Raw genomic sequence first — 17,319 nt, 5'->3', positions numbered from 1 at the left:
CCTTGAGTAATAACACTGCCACATCCAACCTGAGAAAGTGTTGAGGTTATACATGGAATTGGCTATTGCTGTCCAAGTGGCACCTCCAGGAATTTAGGGAACCAACAGACAAGTCTTAAGTGTTTCTTCCGTGCTGCTACAAAACTGTAAAAAGAAACTGGTACTCAATTAGGAGAGGTAATACGGTACCCAGAAGATGCCTTCCTTGGAGCTGGAGAAAAAAAACTCCTTTTTCATTGCTAAACAAAGCATTCTTCTGCCCCAGAGCTATATTTCAGATTTAAAAAAAAACCAAAAACTCTGTTATTCAGTTTTTGTCTCCTCCCAGGAAAAAATTCTCGTGAGACGTTCTTCACAGATGGCAAATGAATTCATTCATCCTTTCTATTGTTCATGTGAGATTCCTTTTCTTATGGATAAGAGTAGTATCATTTGAGAGTGCATAACCCTGATGTTCATGCAAACGACACTGCAATTTTTGTACTTTGTCTCTGCCACTCAGTGAATTTCATTGTCTTTTTTAAGAATTCCAAAGCAGATGTTCTCCAGTGTGTCTCAACTTCAGCATGTTAAATTTCTTGAGTTTAGGTTCCAGCTCAACTGTGACTTCTATTTTCACCTCCTTATATTCCTGTTTAGCTTGCTTCTGTTGCCAGCAATTATTATCCTTACTGAAAACTTGCACAGTTTTATTTTAATTTGGACTATACACAAGTTATTTTTAAAACTTTAGCCAGTGCTCTTTATGTAGTAGCCCCACTTGTTCTCTTTTGTCATGCCTTACTCTCTGCTACTATTTGACTTTTAGCAAAGTGTAACTCAGTTTTGGCAATTCTTAGTGTTACATTTGCTGACAGACAAATAAGGATAAGATAGCTTTCCTATTTGATTAATTTGTTACTGGTTGCCAGTAGCCATTTGTTATTGACACTGTTTATTTCTAGACCCTGTGTGTTTGTGTGTATATAATGATCATTCCTATATTTCTGTCTGAAACGTTTTCTATGATTTTTCTTTTTCTTTTTGGGGAAGCATTTCTTTTTTTAATTCATGGGAACAACCATTTGACTCCTACTTTGAAGTTCCTCAATCCAGATGACTTCTGCAGTGACTTCCCTAACTTTAACAAAGCCTTTTTTTTTTTCCTCTTTTAAGATGAAAATCTCTATGACAATCTGTTTCTTCTAAGTAAGTTAAACCAAATTGACTTATGCTTGCTAACTCAAGCTTGTTTCCTGTGCACCTCTTTTCTTTTATGACTTCGTGGCAAAATGTAATAACTATAACTCAATAAGTTACAGTTTTAGGATTCTTGAAGCAGAGAGATAACATCTCATCTGCTTATATGCTGACTCTCTAAGCTTTCTGAGTTTGAGGCTGAGCTGGAAACCAGGATGAATTATACTACTGCTTAAAGAAAAATCTGACTGTGGAAAGATGTACTAGATATGTTAAACTTAAGTGCTATACTAAATACTTCCCGTGCGAGTCATCTGCAGCCTGTTAGATGATATGGGCCTTAACTTCTAGGTTTCAGAGGAATTGCCTTTGGACTTTGGAAGGAGGATGTGTTCCTCAGTGATGCCTACTGATCTCCTCTTTGACTTTATTCCAGAGTTTTTCCTTTTTCCTTTCCTTTTTCCTTTTCCCCTTCTATTTCATTAACATTTCTGTGTCCTAATTTCTTTTTAGTTGCTGCTCCCTTCTCTTGGTGTGGTAGCAGTTAATCATGTGTTATTTCACAGTGGTGCTAGCAGCAGCCATCTCACTAAGGTGGACCATTAAAGAGACTCGGCTCTAACAGTGGAGTTACTTACGAACTACAGAGCAGGAAGACTAGTTGAAGGATGCAGGGAATAGGGCACACGAGAAAGACCTATCTATATTGGTACCAGCTTATCCTAAAAGTGTGTTTTTGCTCTCTCCTGACTTAGCTCTTGATTGCCTTTTCCCTCTCTTGTCTAGAACGTAGATAGTAAAGCTATGCGTGACCAGCGATTAGACATGCAGAGAAGAGCAGCAGAGACTGGCGATGATGATCTCATTCCGTTTGGAGACCGACCAACTGTGTCAAGATTTGGGGCTATTTCTCGTACTTCCAAAGCGATGTACCAGAATTCTGGTCCCATGCAGGCCATGGCAGTTCAGGGAGCTTCCACCAAATCTATCATTTCAGGTATGATGCATGTTCCTGGGTGTTGCAGGTTGTTGTTGTTGTTGTTGTTGTTTTCTTTAGTATTATAGCGCAAGCCCCTGCAAAAAGTTGTTTCTTGTATCAAAAATATAGATGAGATGTATGCTATGCCACCAAAATGACTCTTAAGTAGGCTTGTGGGAGATTGAGAAGCCCCAAGAAAAGGGCTGCCACTGCTTCCTGTTCCAAAGACAGGTTTGTGCTCATATTGTGCATGTGTTGATGCTAATTTTTTTTTGCTCTGGAAAAGTTTGTTCTGCTAGTCCCTCTGAGATAAGGCTTCTGTTAAATTTACTGTAGTAAAATCCAGAGAATTACTGCTTTTTCAACTATAAAATAGCAGAAAATTGTAACAGAAAGTACTGTACTGCACTCATAGTTTATAAGTAGTTGTTCCTGCAGTTTTATTGCAGCCATTGTTTTGTTTGTTGTCAAGCAAAGCCAATAAATTTGAAATTATTGGAAATATCTTCTACAGTAGTCACATCTGTAGTATGGCTGCGCATCTAATTCCAAAAGCTGGTCTCTTTCTTGAGGTGTATTGAATAAGCTGATTGATACTCAAGATCATCCCTGAGCTCAAGAATGGTTCATCCTGACAAGCAGGAAATCAAGCAAAGGCAGCAGGAGGCTTGTGTGGATCAAGGAGCTCCTGACTAAACTCAAACATAAGAAGGAAGGATACAAAGAGGTGGAAACAGGGACAGAAGACTCAGAAGGAATATAGAGACACTGTCTAAGCATGCAGGGATAGGGTTAGGAAAGCCAAAGCCTACTTGGAATTTGAATCTGCGAGGGACATGAAGGTCAACAAGAAAGGCTTCTACAAGCACATAAACAACAGAAAGGAGGTTAGGGAACATGTGGGTCTGCTGCTAAATGGAGCAAGGTTCTGGTGGCAAAGGACATGGAAAAGGTCAAGGTACTCGATGCCTTTTTCGCCTCAGTCTTTACTGGTAGGATCATTCTCCAGGAATCCCAAGCCCCTGAGACCACAGGGAAAGTCTGGAGCAATGAAGACTCATCCTCAATGGAGGAGGATGATCAGGGCAGGGAACACTTAAACAAACTGGACATACGCAAGACTGTGGGCCCTGATGGGATGCCCCTGCAAGTGCCTAGGGAACTGGCTGATGTCACTGTGAAGCCACTCTTGATTATCTTTTGAAAGGGCATGTCAATTGGGAGAGGTTGCTGAGGACTGGAAGTAAGCAAATGTCACCCCTATCTTTGAGAAGGGTAAGAAGAAGGATCCAAGGACCTGCAAGCTAGTTAGCCTCACCTCAATCCCTGGGAAGGTGATGGAGCAACTAATCCTGGAAACAATTTCCAGACACATGAAGGACAAGAAGGTGAACAGGAATAGTAAGCGTGGATTTACAAAGGGGAAATCATGCTTAACCAACCTCATAGCCTTCTACAATGAGATGACTGACTTGGTGGATGAGTGGAGAGTAATGGATGTTGTTTACCTTGTCTGTACTAAGATTTTTGACAAAAATGATTAAGGGCTTGGAGCATCTGTCATGTCAAGAGGCTGAGAGAGCTGGGACTATTTAGCCTGGAGAAGAGAAGGCTCCAGGGGGATCTTATCATTATCAATAAGTATCTCATGGGAAGATGTAAGGAAGACAGAGCCAAACTCTTCTCAGTGGTGCCCAGTGACAGGATGAAAGGTGATGGATGCAACCTGAAACAACAGGAAATTCCATCTGAACACAAGAAAACACTTTTTTTTTTTTTTTTTTTTTTTTAACTGTGAAGGTGGTTGAATATTGGAACAGTTGCCTGGAGAGGTTGTGGAGTCTCCATCCTTGGGCATATTCAAAACGCGACCAGGCATGGTCCTGGGCAACCTGCTGTAGATGACTATTTGTGCAGGGGGGTTGGACTAGATGATCTCCAGAGGTCCCTTCCAACCTCAACTGTTCTGTGATTCTGTGGTTCTCAAGAAAAGACCTAATTATATTCCTCAAAACTACTGCTTAGATTTTTCAGGAGTTAATTGTTGGAAACAAAACAAACACTGTCTTGGTTAATTCAGGCATCAGCTTTCTAGGCCTTAAGAATTCTGTCTCCCCTGAGAGCTTAATCTTCAAATTGGGGTTAACTAGCTACCTTGAAGACTGATGAATCAATTCTCAAGTCTTTTCGGGTCCTAAGTAATAAATATAATTGCTATTTTCTCATACTGGTTGGAATTTTTTCCCTACTGACCCGAATACCTGGATTCCTTCACAGACTCACTGACTATGGAAATGCTGACACTGCTGTGTGGGTTGTTTTGTTGTTGTTTTGGGGGTTGCGTTTTTTTGTTTGTTTTTTCTTCCCTGAGTAATGCTCTAGCAAATCTTCTTGTACATGCAGGAAGAGTTGTGCATTCTGTATATAAGACTGCCCGTGCAGGTAGTATTTTTGTGTTCTTCATTTCAGCAGAAGAAACACTAGACTTCCTTACTCCTGGAGAGAACTGATCCTTCTGGTTACTCTTTAATGTGTGTCCAGTTCTGTGTGTTGCTTGAATTACTTAAAGGATAGTTCTGTAGCATTGCAACATCATTTTCTCTCTGTTCACTGGCAGACTACAGTCCTTATGGAACTCATGGTGGCTGGGGAGGCTCTCCATACTCGCCTCATCAAAATATACCTTCTCAGGGACGTTTCAATGACAGGTAGGAATGTTTGTAGGTGTTTTTTTTTTTTTTTTTTTCCTTTCTCTAGATTTTCTTCTTGTCTAGTTCCTTCTTTGCCAAACTGAGCAAAACCTTTTGGGGGAATGTCTTTACTCGTGATTGCTTTTCTGATCCCAAAGGGAGAGACTGTCCATGTCAGATGTGGCTGGTCATGGGAAACAGTTACCCTCAGCTGAGCGGGAGCAGCAGCTGCGGATGGAGCTGCAGCAAGTAGACCATCAGATTAGCCAGCAGACACAAATGCGAGGACTAGAGGTTGGTACAAATGTCTTGGAAGAGTGGTGAAAGATAGTAGGGAGAGAGATGAAGCTAGCAAAGCCGCCTTTCATGTGGTGGTGATTCTTCTATGATTGTAATGAAATTCAGTAACAACTCTTAATTCTGTGATGCCGGGCATCAGGACTATGGCACAGGTGTAAACCTCTGTATTTAGCAGCAGAAACTTCCCTGCACTTCAAGTTAAACAAACCAACATCATGGTTGTATCTGTACTGTGTGCTCATTCGTACTTGCTTGCTTGCTCTCTCTCTCTCTCTCTCTCTCTTTTCACCCACAAACTCAGAGGCAAACTTTCTTGGGGTAGATAAAATCTGTTCATCTTGCCTTTACTGCCTCTGAAAATGTCTGATATTGTGTTCACAAAGCTAAGGCCTTCATCTGTGTTATGTTTGGCTTTGTTGTTGTACCCATTCTTCCTAAATAGCACAAGCCACAAGAATAAAGCAAGTAGATATTAAAGATATTTAGCTTGACTACCTCGGCAACTATTCAGATTAATGTTTTCCCGGAAAGAATAGCTATAAATAGTGAATAGCAGCTTCTACTGAAGCTGTGGTTACCTGAGAACCTGTGTTATAAAGGAGGGGTTATTGCAGATTTGTCGTAAGAGCTCACAATTCTTAAATGGCAACGGCAATTGCAAGTAGTATGCATTCATAGTTACTTGAAGCATAACTTGTGTTCTTGTTTGGGAACAAGAGGAGAAACTGTGTTTTAAATTTTGCATGTCTGCCTTTGCCATAATGGAGGAGTATTGGAAAGTTTCAAAACCCTAAAGTGGCCGCCTCTCCTACTTATTATCACTGTGATTGTTGTCAGTGTTAAACCCCACGTAGCTGAGTTTGGAACCTTGATTAAGCATAATTTGGATCTCTTAAAGCTAAGCAGCTATTTTGAATAACAGCAGCTTTGAATTTAGCTCTTGTGTTCAAAGCCAGAGCTAAATACTTGAAATCCAGGAGGCTTTGTTCATTTAGCTCTTACGATGTTGTGATTGCATAAGCCAAAGTTTGAGCATAAAGAATTATATTCTTTTGTTTCTTCTCAACCAAATAAGCATTGGTACTTGCAGACCAGCCAGACATTCTGTCTGCGGGGAGTAGCAGATAGTGTGCACTCTGCGTTTAGATGCACAACTTACCTATTCTTACTTACGGGACTAATTCCTAGACATTACCAGATTTCTGGAGTGGCTGATGTGATTACCACAGCCCCTCTCAAAGTTTGCTGCTCCCATAACAGACGGTTGAAGCACTCACACATTGAGTTCCTAAACTGCCATGGGTTACAGCCTTCTGTATTTTGATGAACTTAAATTCATGTTAGTTTGCTTTAATATGCCAAATGTGTAAACTGAATGAGGTCAGGAGCTGAGCTGACTTCTTACCTCTGCTGCAGGGGCCATAATCTCACAGAGCATTTGGGACAGATAGAAAGAGCCATAAGCTTGTCAGCAAGCCCAATTTAATCCATCCGTGTTTGAGGGTTAATGCTCAAACTTTGGCAACTTGCAAGCAACTGTAGTCACTTGAGCCTCTCTGTTCCTGTGCTTCCTGATCTGGGTCAGTGGAGAGCTGCATATTGATGTCCACATCTCTCTTACAATTTGTAATGATACTGAACTGTATTGTAGAGATCTGATAAGTTCTATTACTGTAAAACTCTTTCTTTCTAATTTCCAGGCAGTGGATTTGCTTATCTGCCATTAACTTTTGTTCAACAAATAGCTCACAAAAAAAAATGTTGTTTTTGATGTACTTTGCCTTAATTTTGAGAAGGGAGAGGTCTATGGGGAAAACCCATGCAAATTTGTTACAGTAAAAGGTATTTAACACTGATTATTTAAAAAGACTTTTGGTTGCATGCAAAAGAAACATTTGCAGTTGCATTGGAAATGATTTCATTTGGGACCTTGTTAAGCAAAGAGGGAGAAGGCCTTGGTTTTGCAAATCGGCAATACTCCAGACTTATGGCTTAGTGCCCTTTCTGTGCTTGGTGTTGTGTGCTCAGTTGTGTATGTGCTTGGCTTTATGCATTTAGGCTGTTAGTAACAGGCTGCTGTTGCAGAGGGAGGCGACTACCCTGGCAGGCCAACCACAGCCCCCACCCCCACCTCCCAAGTGGCCTGGGATGATCTCAAGTGAACAACTGAGCTTGGAGCTACACCAGGTGGAAAGGGAAATTGGGAAGAGAACCCGTGAGCTGAGCATGGTGAGTGCCATGGGGCTGGGAGGCAGAGAGGTGGAGTGGAGAGCTGTGTAGCTGGCTGCAGCCGTCTCGCCCTGGCAAAAAGGCGCTCTGCTGGATGACCACAGCTGGTCATCCGTTTCCCTCTTCACCGCTTTATTCATCAAAACCTCCAGAGAAGTTTCTTGATTCTTCTGTAGGAAGAATTTGAATTCTAGCCACTATAAAATACTCTGCTGTTATTTTATAGCCCTTTAAAAATAAAGGTGATGCTGAGTTTGTTGAAAACTGAGTCGTCTCCTAGGTCACTGTGCCATGAATTGTGTAAATTGCTTTAACGCAGAAAACATTTTCTCTGGGGGCAGTGTTCAGTAGTCTGTGTTGTTACAGTCTATGGTCTCTGCTTGTTGTTACAAGAACCATTGGCTTAACTTCCTTTTGGGAAATGTTGTATCCTGAGAGGATGAGCATATCTTACTGAGTCTCTTTTCTTGTCTCATGGCTTTTGTGGGCTATGTTGTGTAACTCCAATTTACAGGCCTTCATCATTGGTCTCAAAGAACAAAGTCCCAAATTCTTCAACACTGTACTAAGAATTTTTCTTCTTTCCTTTTCTCTACAGGAGAGCCAGTCTTCACTGGATATAAAAAACAAACTGGGCACCACTAAACAGACAGAAAATGGACAATTAGAACCGCAAAGCAAGGTTCCAGCTGAGGACCTCGCACTGACATTCAGGTAACATTGAGGAGTTCCTCATGGTTCTTCCCTTCTTGTTTCACATACTGAAGAATAATTAAATCAGGGTGGCTCTCTGGCATATGAGCAATACCCCCTGCTTCACATTTTCATCTGTGGAAAGAAGATACCCCTTGCTTCAGATTTTCTTCTGTGGAAGCATCTATTAGGAAAAGATTACATAAAGCAAGTTTTTATAGTGCAAGCATGAATTAGGGATAAAATCCAGTTGATGAGTGGGGGAGTGGAATGAGGCTGTGCATTAATTAATGGAACAGAAGAACTGTCATAGTTGCCAGACCAAAAGTCTAAGCATCCAGCATTGGCTAGATAGTAGGGAAGAACAGAAGAAATACAACAAACAGAAGAGAGATTGTTGTCTGCTGTTGTAGTTTCAAAGAAAAGTAACGTTTCAAATGTGAGAGGAAAATGATTCCACCCTGCTAATGACTGATGTGGATGTTGCCTGGGAGGGTATGGAGCTTTGGAACAAAGTTCACTTTTATTTGTAGGCAATGGCTTTTCGTCCTGTAGATGTTGGGATGGGTTTAAACTTGCATTTGAGAAAGCAAACTGAAATAAGCTGTTGGCTGGGAATGTTGGAAGTCTGCACCGCATCCATTGTAGGATGCCTACAAGCATCTGCCAATACTCAGGTTAATATTGTGACAGGACAGCTCAAATGCTGCAGATGTAAACTTGGCTTAGTGAAAGATAACTTCATTGGAGTGGTTTTGAATTTGGATATTTAGTCAGAGAAAGTCAGTTAGAAAATATATTCCTCTTAGCTGCTTAGGAAGTCTTTACTTTCTTTTTATAACCAATCCATGAGTTCCATTCTGTGCCATTAGACCAAGGCCTCTGGAGGAGAAACCAGTGCATTCGCAATTTCCATATGAAACTCCAGAAGTAATGAAATAAACAAGTGTTTCTAAAAAATCTTTTTAAGAAAAATGATCTGGATATTTTAAATATTCTGGAGTGCGTGCATTGTACTGTAGATTTTTATGGAATATACTGAAATATTCAGTAAAACATAATTTATATAAAACCCTAAAGCATTCTTAAATCTTGTTTGGTTTTGATTCTCCTTGTCTTATTTCTTCTCTTTCTGGTAAGCGTCTGCAGTATACTAAACCTGTTCTTTGTACAAGGCATGTCTTTACCTGTTTGTGTGTATTCACAACTGTTTGAGACACTACAACAACAAATACTCAAGTCCATGTTGTTCATGTAATGAAAATAATGAAAAATAAGAATAACAGAGAAATCTCAGTAATCACTTCTCTTCCCCCCCCCCCCCACCTCTTGTCCTGACAACTGTCTTTCAGCAGTGATGTTCCAAACGGATCACCCTTGACACAAGAGAACATCGGCCTCCTGTCGAACAAGACAGCATCTCTGAGCCTGTCGGAGGACCCGGAGGGCGGAGGAGACAACCACGACTCCCAAAGAGCGGGAGTTACACCCACGTCTGCTCCTTGAAGTGAGGCCAGCATACCCCAGAGTTTCTTTTGCTGGGGTGGTGTTAGCTTCCATCGCGTTTTTTTCCAGGGGTGATTGGAGAAACCCAGGAGCAACAGCAGTAGCAGAGCAGCAGGTCCAGAGGCAATGTGCACAAACACAACTACTAGAAACAAATCCTGCACATAGTTCACATTAACGCATTTTTTAATTAAAAAAATGAAAATTAGCAGTATCTGCAAGCGATTCAAATTAAATTTGTTTTTGTTCTGTGAATGAACTTTATTTTAATAACTTTGGACGCCTTGGATCCCAGGGCTTAAAAAAAAAAGATATTATATATATATACTCTGTTTGATTAATTGTATGATCTTAATGAAGTAGGTTTTTTCTTTTATTTTGGTATTATTACATACCCAGTGCATAATTTTTTTTTTTTTAAATCACCTTCATTTCTCAAAAATTAAAGCAACCTGGCTGCTTCCTTGTATGATTCAAAAGGGAACAAGGAAGGAGGGTTGGAGAGTAGCTATGAACTGTAGTGTCAAAAGATGTGCAGCAAATTTCATTCTTAAAACAGTTCCTCCCTTTGTGGCTAAGAACTGAACTGTAACTTGTATACGACATCTTTTTGCTTAAATAATTTAAGCTTACACTGCAAGTGGCAGAATCTTTTTTAGTGCAACAGGTACAGTGCATAGTATATGCCCCAGCACAGCACGTGTGATTAAAATGGATAACAAAAAAATTGTCCAACACGTGTATGTTATTTTATTTGAAAGTTGCTGACCTATTTTCTGCTGGGACTAAAGAAGCTGGCAGAGTGCAGACTAATGGTAGTCCAAACATGGGTGTTTCTGAAGCTGGTGAGCTGGAGCTTATGGTGGAGAGGCTTAGCTAACTAGCAAAGACTGTGCAGCATGACCAAGGCAGGCTCTCTAGAAACAAAGTAGAGAGACCCCAAGCACATGCAGTTGCTGGACATTAACTGTAGATGAGCTTGCTGAACCATGTTAGTTTGTCCAGTGTTGGGGTTTTTTTTTTTTCCTTGCCATGCCTTTAAAACAACCTTATGCAAAGTCCATACAATTAAGTCGATGCAATGGGACTTACTAAGCTCTCTGCCTTTTGAAACAGTTCTTTCATGTGTGCCTTCCTCTCAGCAGCTCTTGCCATTTGTTTTTTTCTTCATTGCTGTTATATTGTTATTAAAACCATCATAATTTCTGCTATAAGCTGATTTTTTTTTCCTTCTTACTTCTTGTTCACTGATTGATAGTTATTTAATTGTGATGCTATTGAAGGCCTTTTTCTGAAGGAAACAAGCACCTTTGATTTGTGTGCATCAACAGAGGTAATCTGACAAAACCAGAGGAGAAAGTGAGGAAATAGAGGAAAAGTTTCCTTTCTGAAAGGCGGCACTGTTCAAGGTGTGTGTTTGTCAGAATTGGCTGCCTCAGAAGCAAACCGCCGCTCTTGCAGCGTGTCTGTCCCCGCCGCACTGAATCCTTCCCGAAGCCAGTGATTCTGTTTCATGGGAGGAAAGTTGCATCAAAACCACCACTTAAGTCACAGCACTGATCCTGGCAGAAGTGGTCAGAAGTACTGAAAGCCAAATTTTGCTTGATAAATCTAATGTGCTGCTTCTCCAAGTAGAGGCTTTGTAAGCAAAAGTTATGGAAGCTGTAAGTCTCTCTAGATCTCTTTTCTTAAAAAGTTAAAGTGAAAAAGATTTTGTTCTTGCTGCACACTTTTTGGACTGTTTCTACGTGCACTGGGGTGAGGCCCTCTAAATGAAGAATTCTGTGGAGATTTTTTTTTTTTTTTTTTAAGTGCTGCTCTCTCTACACCTTCTTGGCCCATTCTCATTTTTCTTTCTGGATTAGACTACTAAATCAGAAAGCACTGGTTATGTAATAAATTACTGCATTGCTTTGGTTGGGTAAAGCAAGAGTTAATAATTTTTCTTGGTTTTTAGTTTTTTCCTTAACCTTAACTCCTGCTGAGGTCATAGCAACCTTGGGCTAAGCTTTGCATTCATCATACTGTTAAATAAAACAAAATGGGGGGTGGGAGGGGATACAGTCCCACTATTGCCTACCAGTAGGAGAGTCCAAACAGAAGACTCTTTTGAGTAGCAATTATTTAATTTGCCCAGTCAAGGCACCGCGTTTATATAATATTTCACATTGAATTTGATTATGCCCTACAGACCTGGCTGGTCAAGGATTTGATACACATATTGGCTTGGGATTCGAGCTTTCTTTTTTATTTAAATAAAAATTTATATATAAATATATATATACATATATACATAGTTATATCTGTATATATATTGGGTATGTTTTAAGAATTTTTTCGCATGAGCGCAGCTGTTGTGATCAAATGTCTGGGAGGTAGAAGCACTGAATGAAGATAAAGGCATTTTTCAGCACGCACCCGCATCCTCCATACGTCCTCACGCAGGTTTATTTCACTCTTAGTCCAACTTTGGCCTCTGAACTGCCAAGAGAAGTAGTTTTGAAGCTTATTTATTTTCTTTTCCTCTTAATTTTTGGCAGAGAGTCATCTTTGCGCTAGAGTAGCTTCATCTCCGCCCCACCCCCATCCATCCATATCTCCTACTTGAGACCTAGCATTACAGCTGCTCTCCTTCGAGCTGAGAAGAACTAGGCTGATGCAGTTTAGAGCCTGTCAGGTCTGTTCCTCCCTTCTCCACGTAGGGCATGATGGTTTTTAGCGTGTTCCCCGGCAGCATGCTCACAAGTGAACTGACCCAGGACCCCGTGCTGTGTTCTCCCTTCCTTAAGTGCAGAGCACCACCATCAGGTCAGCCTTCTCTTCATGGTTTTTACTTAGTTTACGTCTTCCTGCTGTGTCTGTCTTAACACAGGAAGCTCATTTTAGTTGAGATAATTAGTGCAATATTCTAATTTAGGAGGACAATCCCAGAATGTAGATGTTCTTGCCTTTCTTCGGGTAAATTAAATTTTCAGAGACGGTTATGGTAGGTCTGAAACTCTAGATTTATTTTTCAGCACTAGAAAGAAAATCTGGAGGGGCAAAAGATTGTACCTGTTATTACTTCTGTCAGCTAATTTCCTTTCCAGATCTGAAATTACTCCCCCCTGCCAGCTTTTCCTTCTGGGAGGAATTCTACATTAAGAGCTATTCAGATTTCCTTTGCTGGCCTACGTATGGTGAATGCTTCCAAAAGCTGTGGATTAAAAAGGAGACCTTACCAATGTGTTTTTTTTCTCCTTTGTCCAGCTTTCTCCATGCTGTACTTTGTGCGTAGTGTCCTTGTTGTGATCAGTGTGTCCAGGTGAATGTCCTGTTTGCACAGTATTGTAGTTTGGCTTGTTAAATAGTTTTTGTTTAATATCTACGGACAATATTGATTTTTGGCTTTGTTCCCCCCCCCCCCTTTTGCCCTTTCCCTATATCTTTAGAGAAGTTTAGTTGATTAAACAAATCCAAATAACAAACTACGATGCATGCTTTTAAGTCTGTATGGAAGTTGCACCTAAAATTTCCACTTTTTGTGGAAAACCATGCTAGCAGAAGTCAGAGAACAGATAGCTCCACAAATAGTGGAAGCACTGATGGCTATAGCAGGTTACCGGAGAATGAAACTTTCTGGAGCAACTCTGTATACTGCTACATTCATTCCTATATCCTGTCATTGCCCCGGTTGTACAGGAATAGCATCCACTTCAGTGAAATTGGTCCCAGCTAAAAATTGGCTGGTCCCTTCCCTCTACTCAGGCAAGCAGAGACAGTATTGCAATGGCATCAGGGCACTGCTGCATCATTCAGTAGGTAGGTTCGGTTTCTTAATGCCGTGGACATCTTTGAACACTTACTGATGGCAGGGTTTCAGCCCCAGCAACGGACAAAACCCTAAAAATGGGAAGCTTCAAGTAGTAGGCTAGGCTTTAGAAAGTCAAACAGTGGTTCAGTTGGTGTAGAAATAACATTTAGTTCTGCTGTGTTGTTTTCCTTCTTCCTCTGTAGACATCCCCCTTCTTCCTTTCCTGTGACCTCGTTGTCTTTCTCGATAGAAGAAATCTATGCTTTTTCTTCCACCCTTTTCTTATACTATCATATCCTGTCGCATTGTAGAGTAGGACTTTGCTTTTAGCTCTGAGCACCTTTCAGACTTGCAGCACTGTTATCTATCCCCTTTCTTCTCAGTTTCTCTTCTGTCTGGTTTCTTCGGAGCTTTATTCCCTCCCGTTTGTCCATACCTTCCTTTCTCTCCTTCTGTGGCTTGCCCACTCGCCCTCCCTGGTTGTGTAACAGTGACAGCTTGCTGCCTCAAAACAGAGCATTCAAATGAATTCGCTTAGCCAATAACTTCTGTGAAGTTGCCTTTTCTAATGGTGTTATTACTCAGTGATGCACAAATGTGATATTGCCCCTACTGGTAGGCAAACGGGGGATCTGTATAAACATGGTAAACTGCTGTTTTTCTTTAAAGGAGAGCCAAAGACTTGTGCTTTACACTTTTTTTTTTTTCCTGGTGTAGCCGTTTCAATTGTCAAATCTTTGTAGGGTTTTGTGAGTTGACTGTATTATCCTGATAGAAACTTACGGAAGTTAATGATTGTCAAGCCTTATCCGTGCATTGAATGGTGGAAAATCATTCTGTTGAGTCATAAAACTTGCAATGTATTGAGATGTATCTGGAGTATGCTAACATGTTTTCGTTCTCTCGTGCGCTCTCCCGGCTGATGAAGCAGCTCATTTAGAGAGGGAGAAGAAACTTAGAAATTTATATAATCAAAGAAGCCTTGTGTGTAAGTGTTTCAATCTAAATTGACTTGAATACTGATTTAAAACTTCTTCAGTTATAGTAAAAGATAAATCTGTGTTGCAAATGTGACTCTTTTGACTTTTAAGCCCATTGGAACTGAAAAGACTTGTCAAACTGTGGCTTTACATTAAATTAGATGTGGAAGAAGCACACTTGTATGATGACATCGTCTGAGAGCAAGAATCGAGTAAAGTGGGGCAAATCCTATATTGGAAAGGACTAGGAGTGAGGCTTTGCATTGACAATACAACAAAATTGCTTACATTTCCCATCCTTGATCTAACTTAAACTCTTGCAGAATATTATTTTAAGGTTCAGAGAAATCTGCAAAAGTAACATAAACCCTCAGCTTTTTGGCATTTCCGTTTATTTATAAGTCTAAACAATAATGACCCAGACTACAGGACAGTTTTCTGCAGAACCCCAACAAAAGGTATATTTAGTTGAGTAGCCATTTCAGACCACTTGTATGGTCCAAGAAATTCAGTGCTAAAAATCAGGAGGCTCAACAGCAGGACCGCCAACTCATTTTCTCTGCTCAATAAAGGGGAAAAAATTGGTACCGTAAAAGCAGTGTGTGGGTTTGTGTGCGTATGCTGCAGTATTTATAGTCCTAGAGTAGTCAGAATGAACGCAGAGCAAGACTGCCTGTGGCATGATTTCACCTTCGTGTTCAGATTTTGTCCTCATGGTTCCCATCTCCAAAACACACACTTTCCATCCTATCCCATCTAATGTCGGTAGCACTGATTTAAAAAAAAAAAAAAAAAAAAGTGGGTCAGCAGTGTAATTTTTTTGTAACACAGTGAAGTGGTTTCCTTGGACAAGGAAAAAAAGGAAGCAAAGTACTTGTGTCTTTTAAAGTTGTAATTTAGACATGGAACTGGAGAAATGTTTGCCTTCCTTGAATAAATGTAAACTCTGAACTTTTGAGGAAAGTGAGACAGCTGTTCTGAGCCACCTTTTGGATGTAGCATTGGTGCTAATTTAAAAAAAAAAAAAAAAAAAAAACCGATGGCTGTCACCTGCAGCATGGGAGCGTAGAGACTGTGTGGCGCTAACGGATTTGTTCTCAGATCAAGTACCTGAAATGTGGGAACTTAACTGGGGAGTCTTTTTTTCCGTATTGCACTGTTAGCACAAGCTTGCTTTTTGCTGAAACGTCAGGAAGGAGAAAGAGGCCGAAGATGGGTCAGCAAGTCCAGGTTGCTCAGTGCAGGTCAGCTGTTGGGGGAGACGTTATCCCAGCACGGTCTCCTTGCGCGGGCAATATTTGCCTTTGGTCTTTACTCTTGTGCAGGAGAAGCAGAACTGCCTAGTGTTGTCGCAGTCTTGGAGGCAGTTCTTGTGATACAGACGCAGCCTTGGAAATGCTGATACAGCCTGGGAAAGGAAAGGAGAGCAAATGTAGTTTAAAACTTTTTTATTATTATTATTTTTTTTTTCTCCTTCGTCTCAATGGCAAGTGTAACATCATGCCATGGAAACCCTCTGAACGCTATGGTAAGGAAGGGTGCAGCTTTTTCTGAAATTTCCCAATAAAAGGAGCGTGTGGGAATTTGGCTTCATCTTTATCCTTGCTGCCTCAGGAGCATCCCAGTTCTTTGAAGCTTAAAATATGTGACTATAATAATCACATTTAGATGCCTGTAGCTTAGTAACTTTAATTAGCTGGTCTTTGAGAGGCACAGTCTTTGCAATTCCAGTGAGTTTGTGTATGATTTTAGTGCAAATTGCCAAATGTTCAGCATTTGGGAAATTTGGAGAGTCTTGCTTCATCCAGCAAAGTGAGTATCTGTGGATATACGTGGTTGGATGTTCTCATATTCTGGGAAACAACTGATTATTGCATCTGAAAATCTTAGGAAAACGCAATACAACTTCAGTTTAAAAGTATGATCCTGGGGAAGATGCCACAACGGGTGAGGCGGTATCTGTGAAAATAAGCATTAGGTATGATGGAATTACATATGAAACGTGTAGGGCAAAAATATATCTGTAAGGAAAAAAAGCAAATCTTGTGGAGTATTTGATGTTTAAGAAATTGCTTGCTTCTTTGTAATGTTAAATGGCTTTATTAATAATTCTGTGGCAGACAGTACTCACAAGTCTTTGGCATCCAAACCAGATTGTGTACTGCATGGATCCCACAACTGGACGTGTGCACTGACCTCTTTATTTCTAGCTTTTTTAATGAGATTTGGCAGCAGCATTTTATACACGTATAAAGCAACGTGAGGCAGAAGAAACCCCCTCATGATCACAGCTGCTGCCCCGTTCGCAACTGGTACCTTTAACCTGCAGCCTCTCCTGAGCGGAGCGGCTCTAACACGGGCAAACGTAACGCAGCACACGACTGTTCTTCTGGCTTTAAGGAGTCCCCGTTACCCCTTTGGCCTCTGCTCGCTGTCGCAGCAGCCTCTCTGCTAAGAGGAGCTTTCCTTGACGTCGGCTTAGCGACTGTGCTGTAGCTCGAGTTATTTTTCCGGATTTTCTGTAGCTGGTAGCTCAGTGTCAAGAGCTCTTTCCCCATCGTATTCATTGCTATGGGGAGGAAGAGGAGAGGCAAGGCATGTGCGGGAGGAGGGAGAAAGACTTCTGTGGGATTTTCTGTGTGACCGCTCCCACCCCCCACCCCCCTTTGAAATCACCTACTTCCAGTTGTGGGATTTCTCTATAGATGGTTTTTTTCCCCTGTTTTTGTAAGCCTAGTTTACTTTGATCTTGTTAGTGTCATACAAGTCTCCCCGAGACATTCTGCAGTCATTATCACCTTTTTGGGTGGAGTTTATTTTATTTGTTTTGGTTTGTTTTTTTTAATAACTTTTTAACATTGGTGCATATATGCTTGGGATAGAGCTCATGTAATTTTTCCAATCGTATTGATTGTATGTGATTGTGCCCTGCAGAGGTATATTTAACAAAAAAATAAAATAAAATAAAAA

The 17,319-nt window shown here is 40.7% G+C and overlaps 1 protein-coding gene across 1 annotated transcript in view; it reads left to right on the top strand.

Moving 5' to 3' along the window:
- RC3H1 (ring finger and CCCH-type domains 1) overlaps positions 1 to 17,319 on the top strand; it is a 77,802-nt gene that overhangs the window by 50,152 nt on the left and 10,331 nt on the right. The window contains 5 exon segments of the mRNA XM_067300565.1: positions 1,966 to 2,176; positions 4,776 to 4,866; positions 5,007 to 5,142; positions 7,207 to 7,377; positions 7,976 to 8,104. Coding sequence (XP_067156666.1) covers positions 1,966 to 2,176; positions 4,776 to 4,866; positions 5,007 to 5,142; positions 7,207 to 7,377; positions 7,976 to 8,104 — 738 coding nt within the window.

Source organism: Apteryx mantelli, chromosome 8 (genome assembly GCF_036417845.1).
Source record: "Apteryx mantelli isolate bAptMan1 chromosome 8, bAptMan1.hap1, whole genome shotgun sequence".
Taxonomy (NCBI): Eukaryota; Metazoa; Chordata; class Aves; order Apterygiformes; family Apterygidae; genus Apteryx; species Apteryx mantelli.
This window is presented reverse-complemented; position numbering and strand designations above follow the sequence as displayed.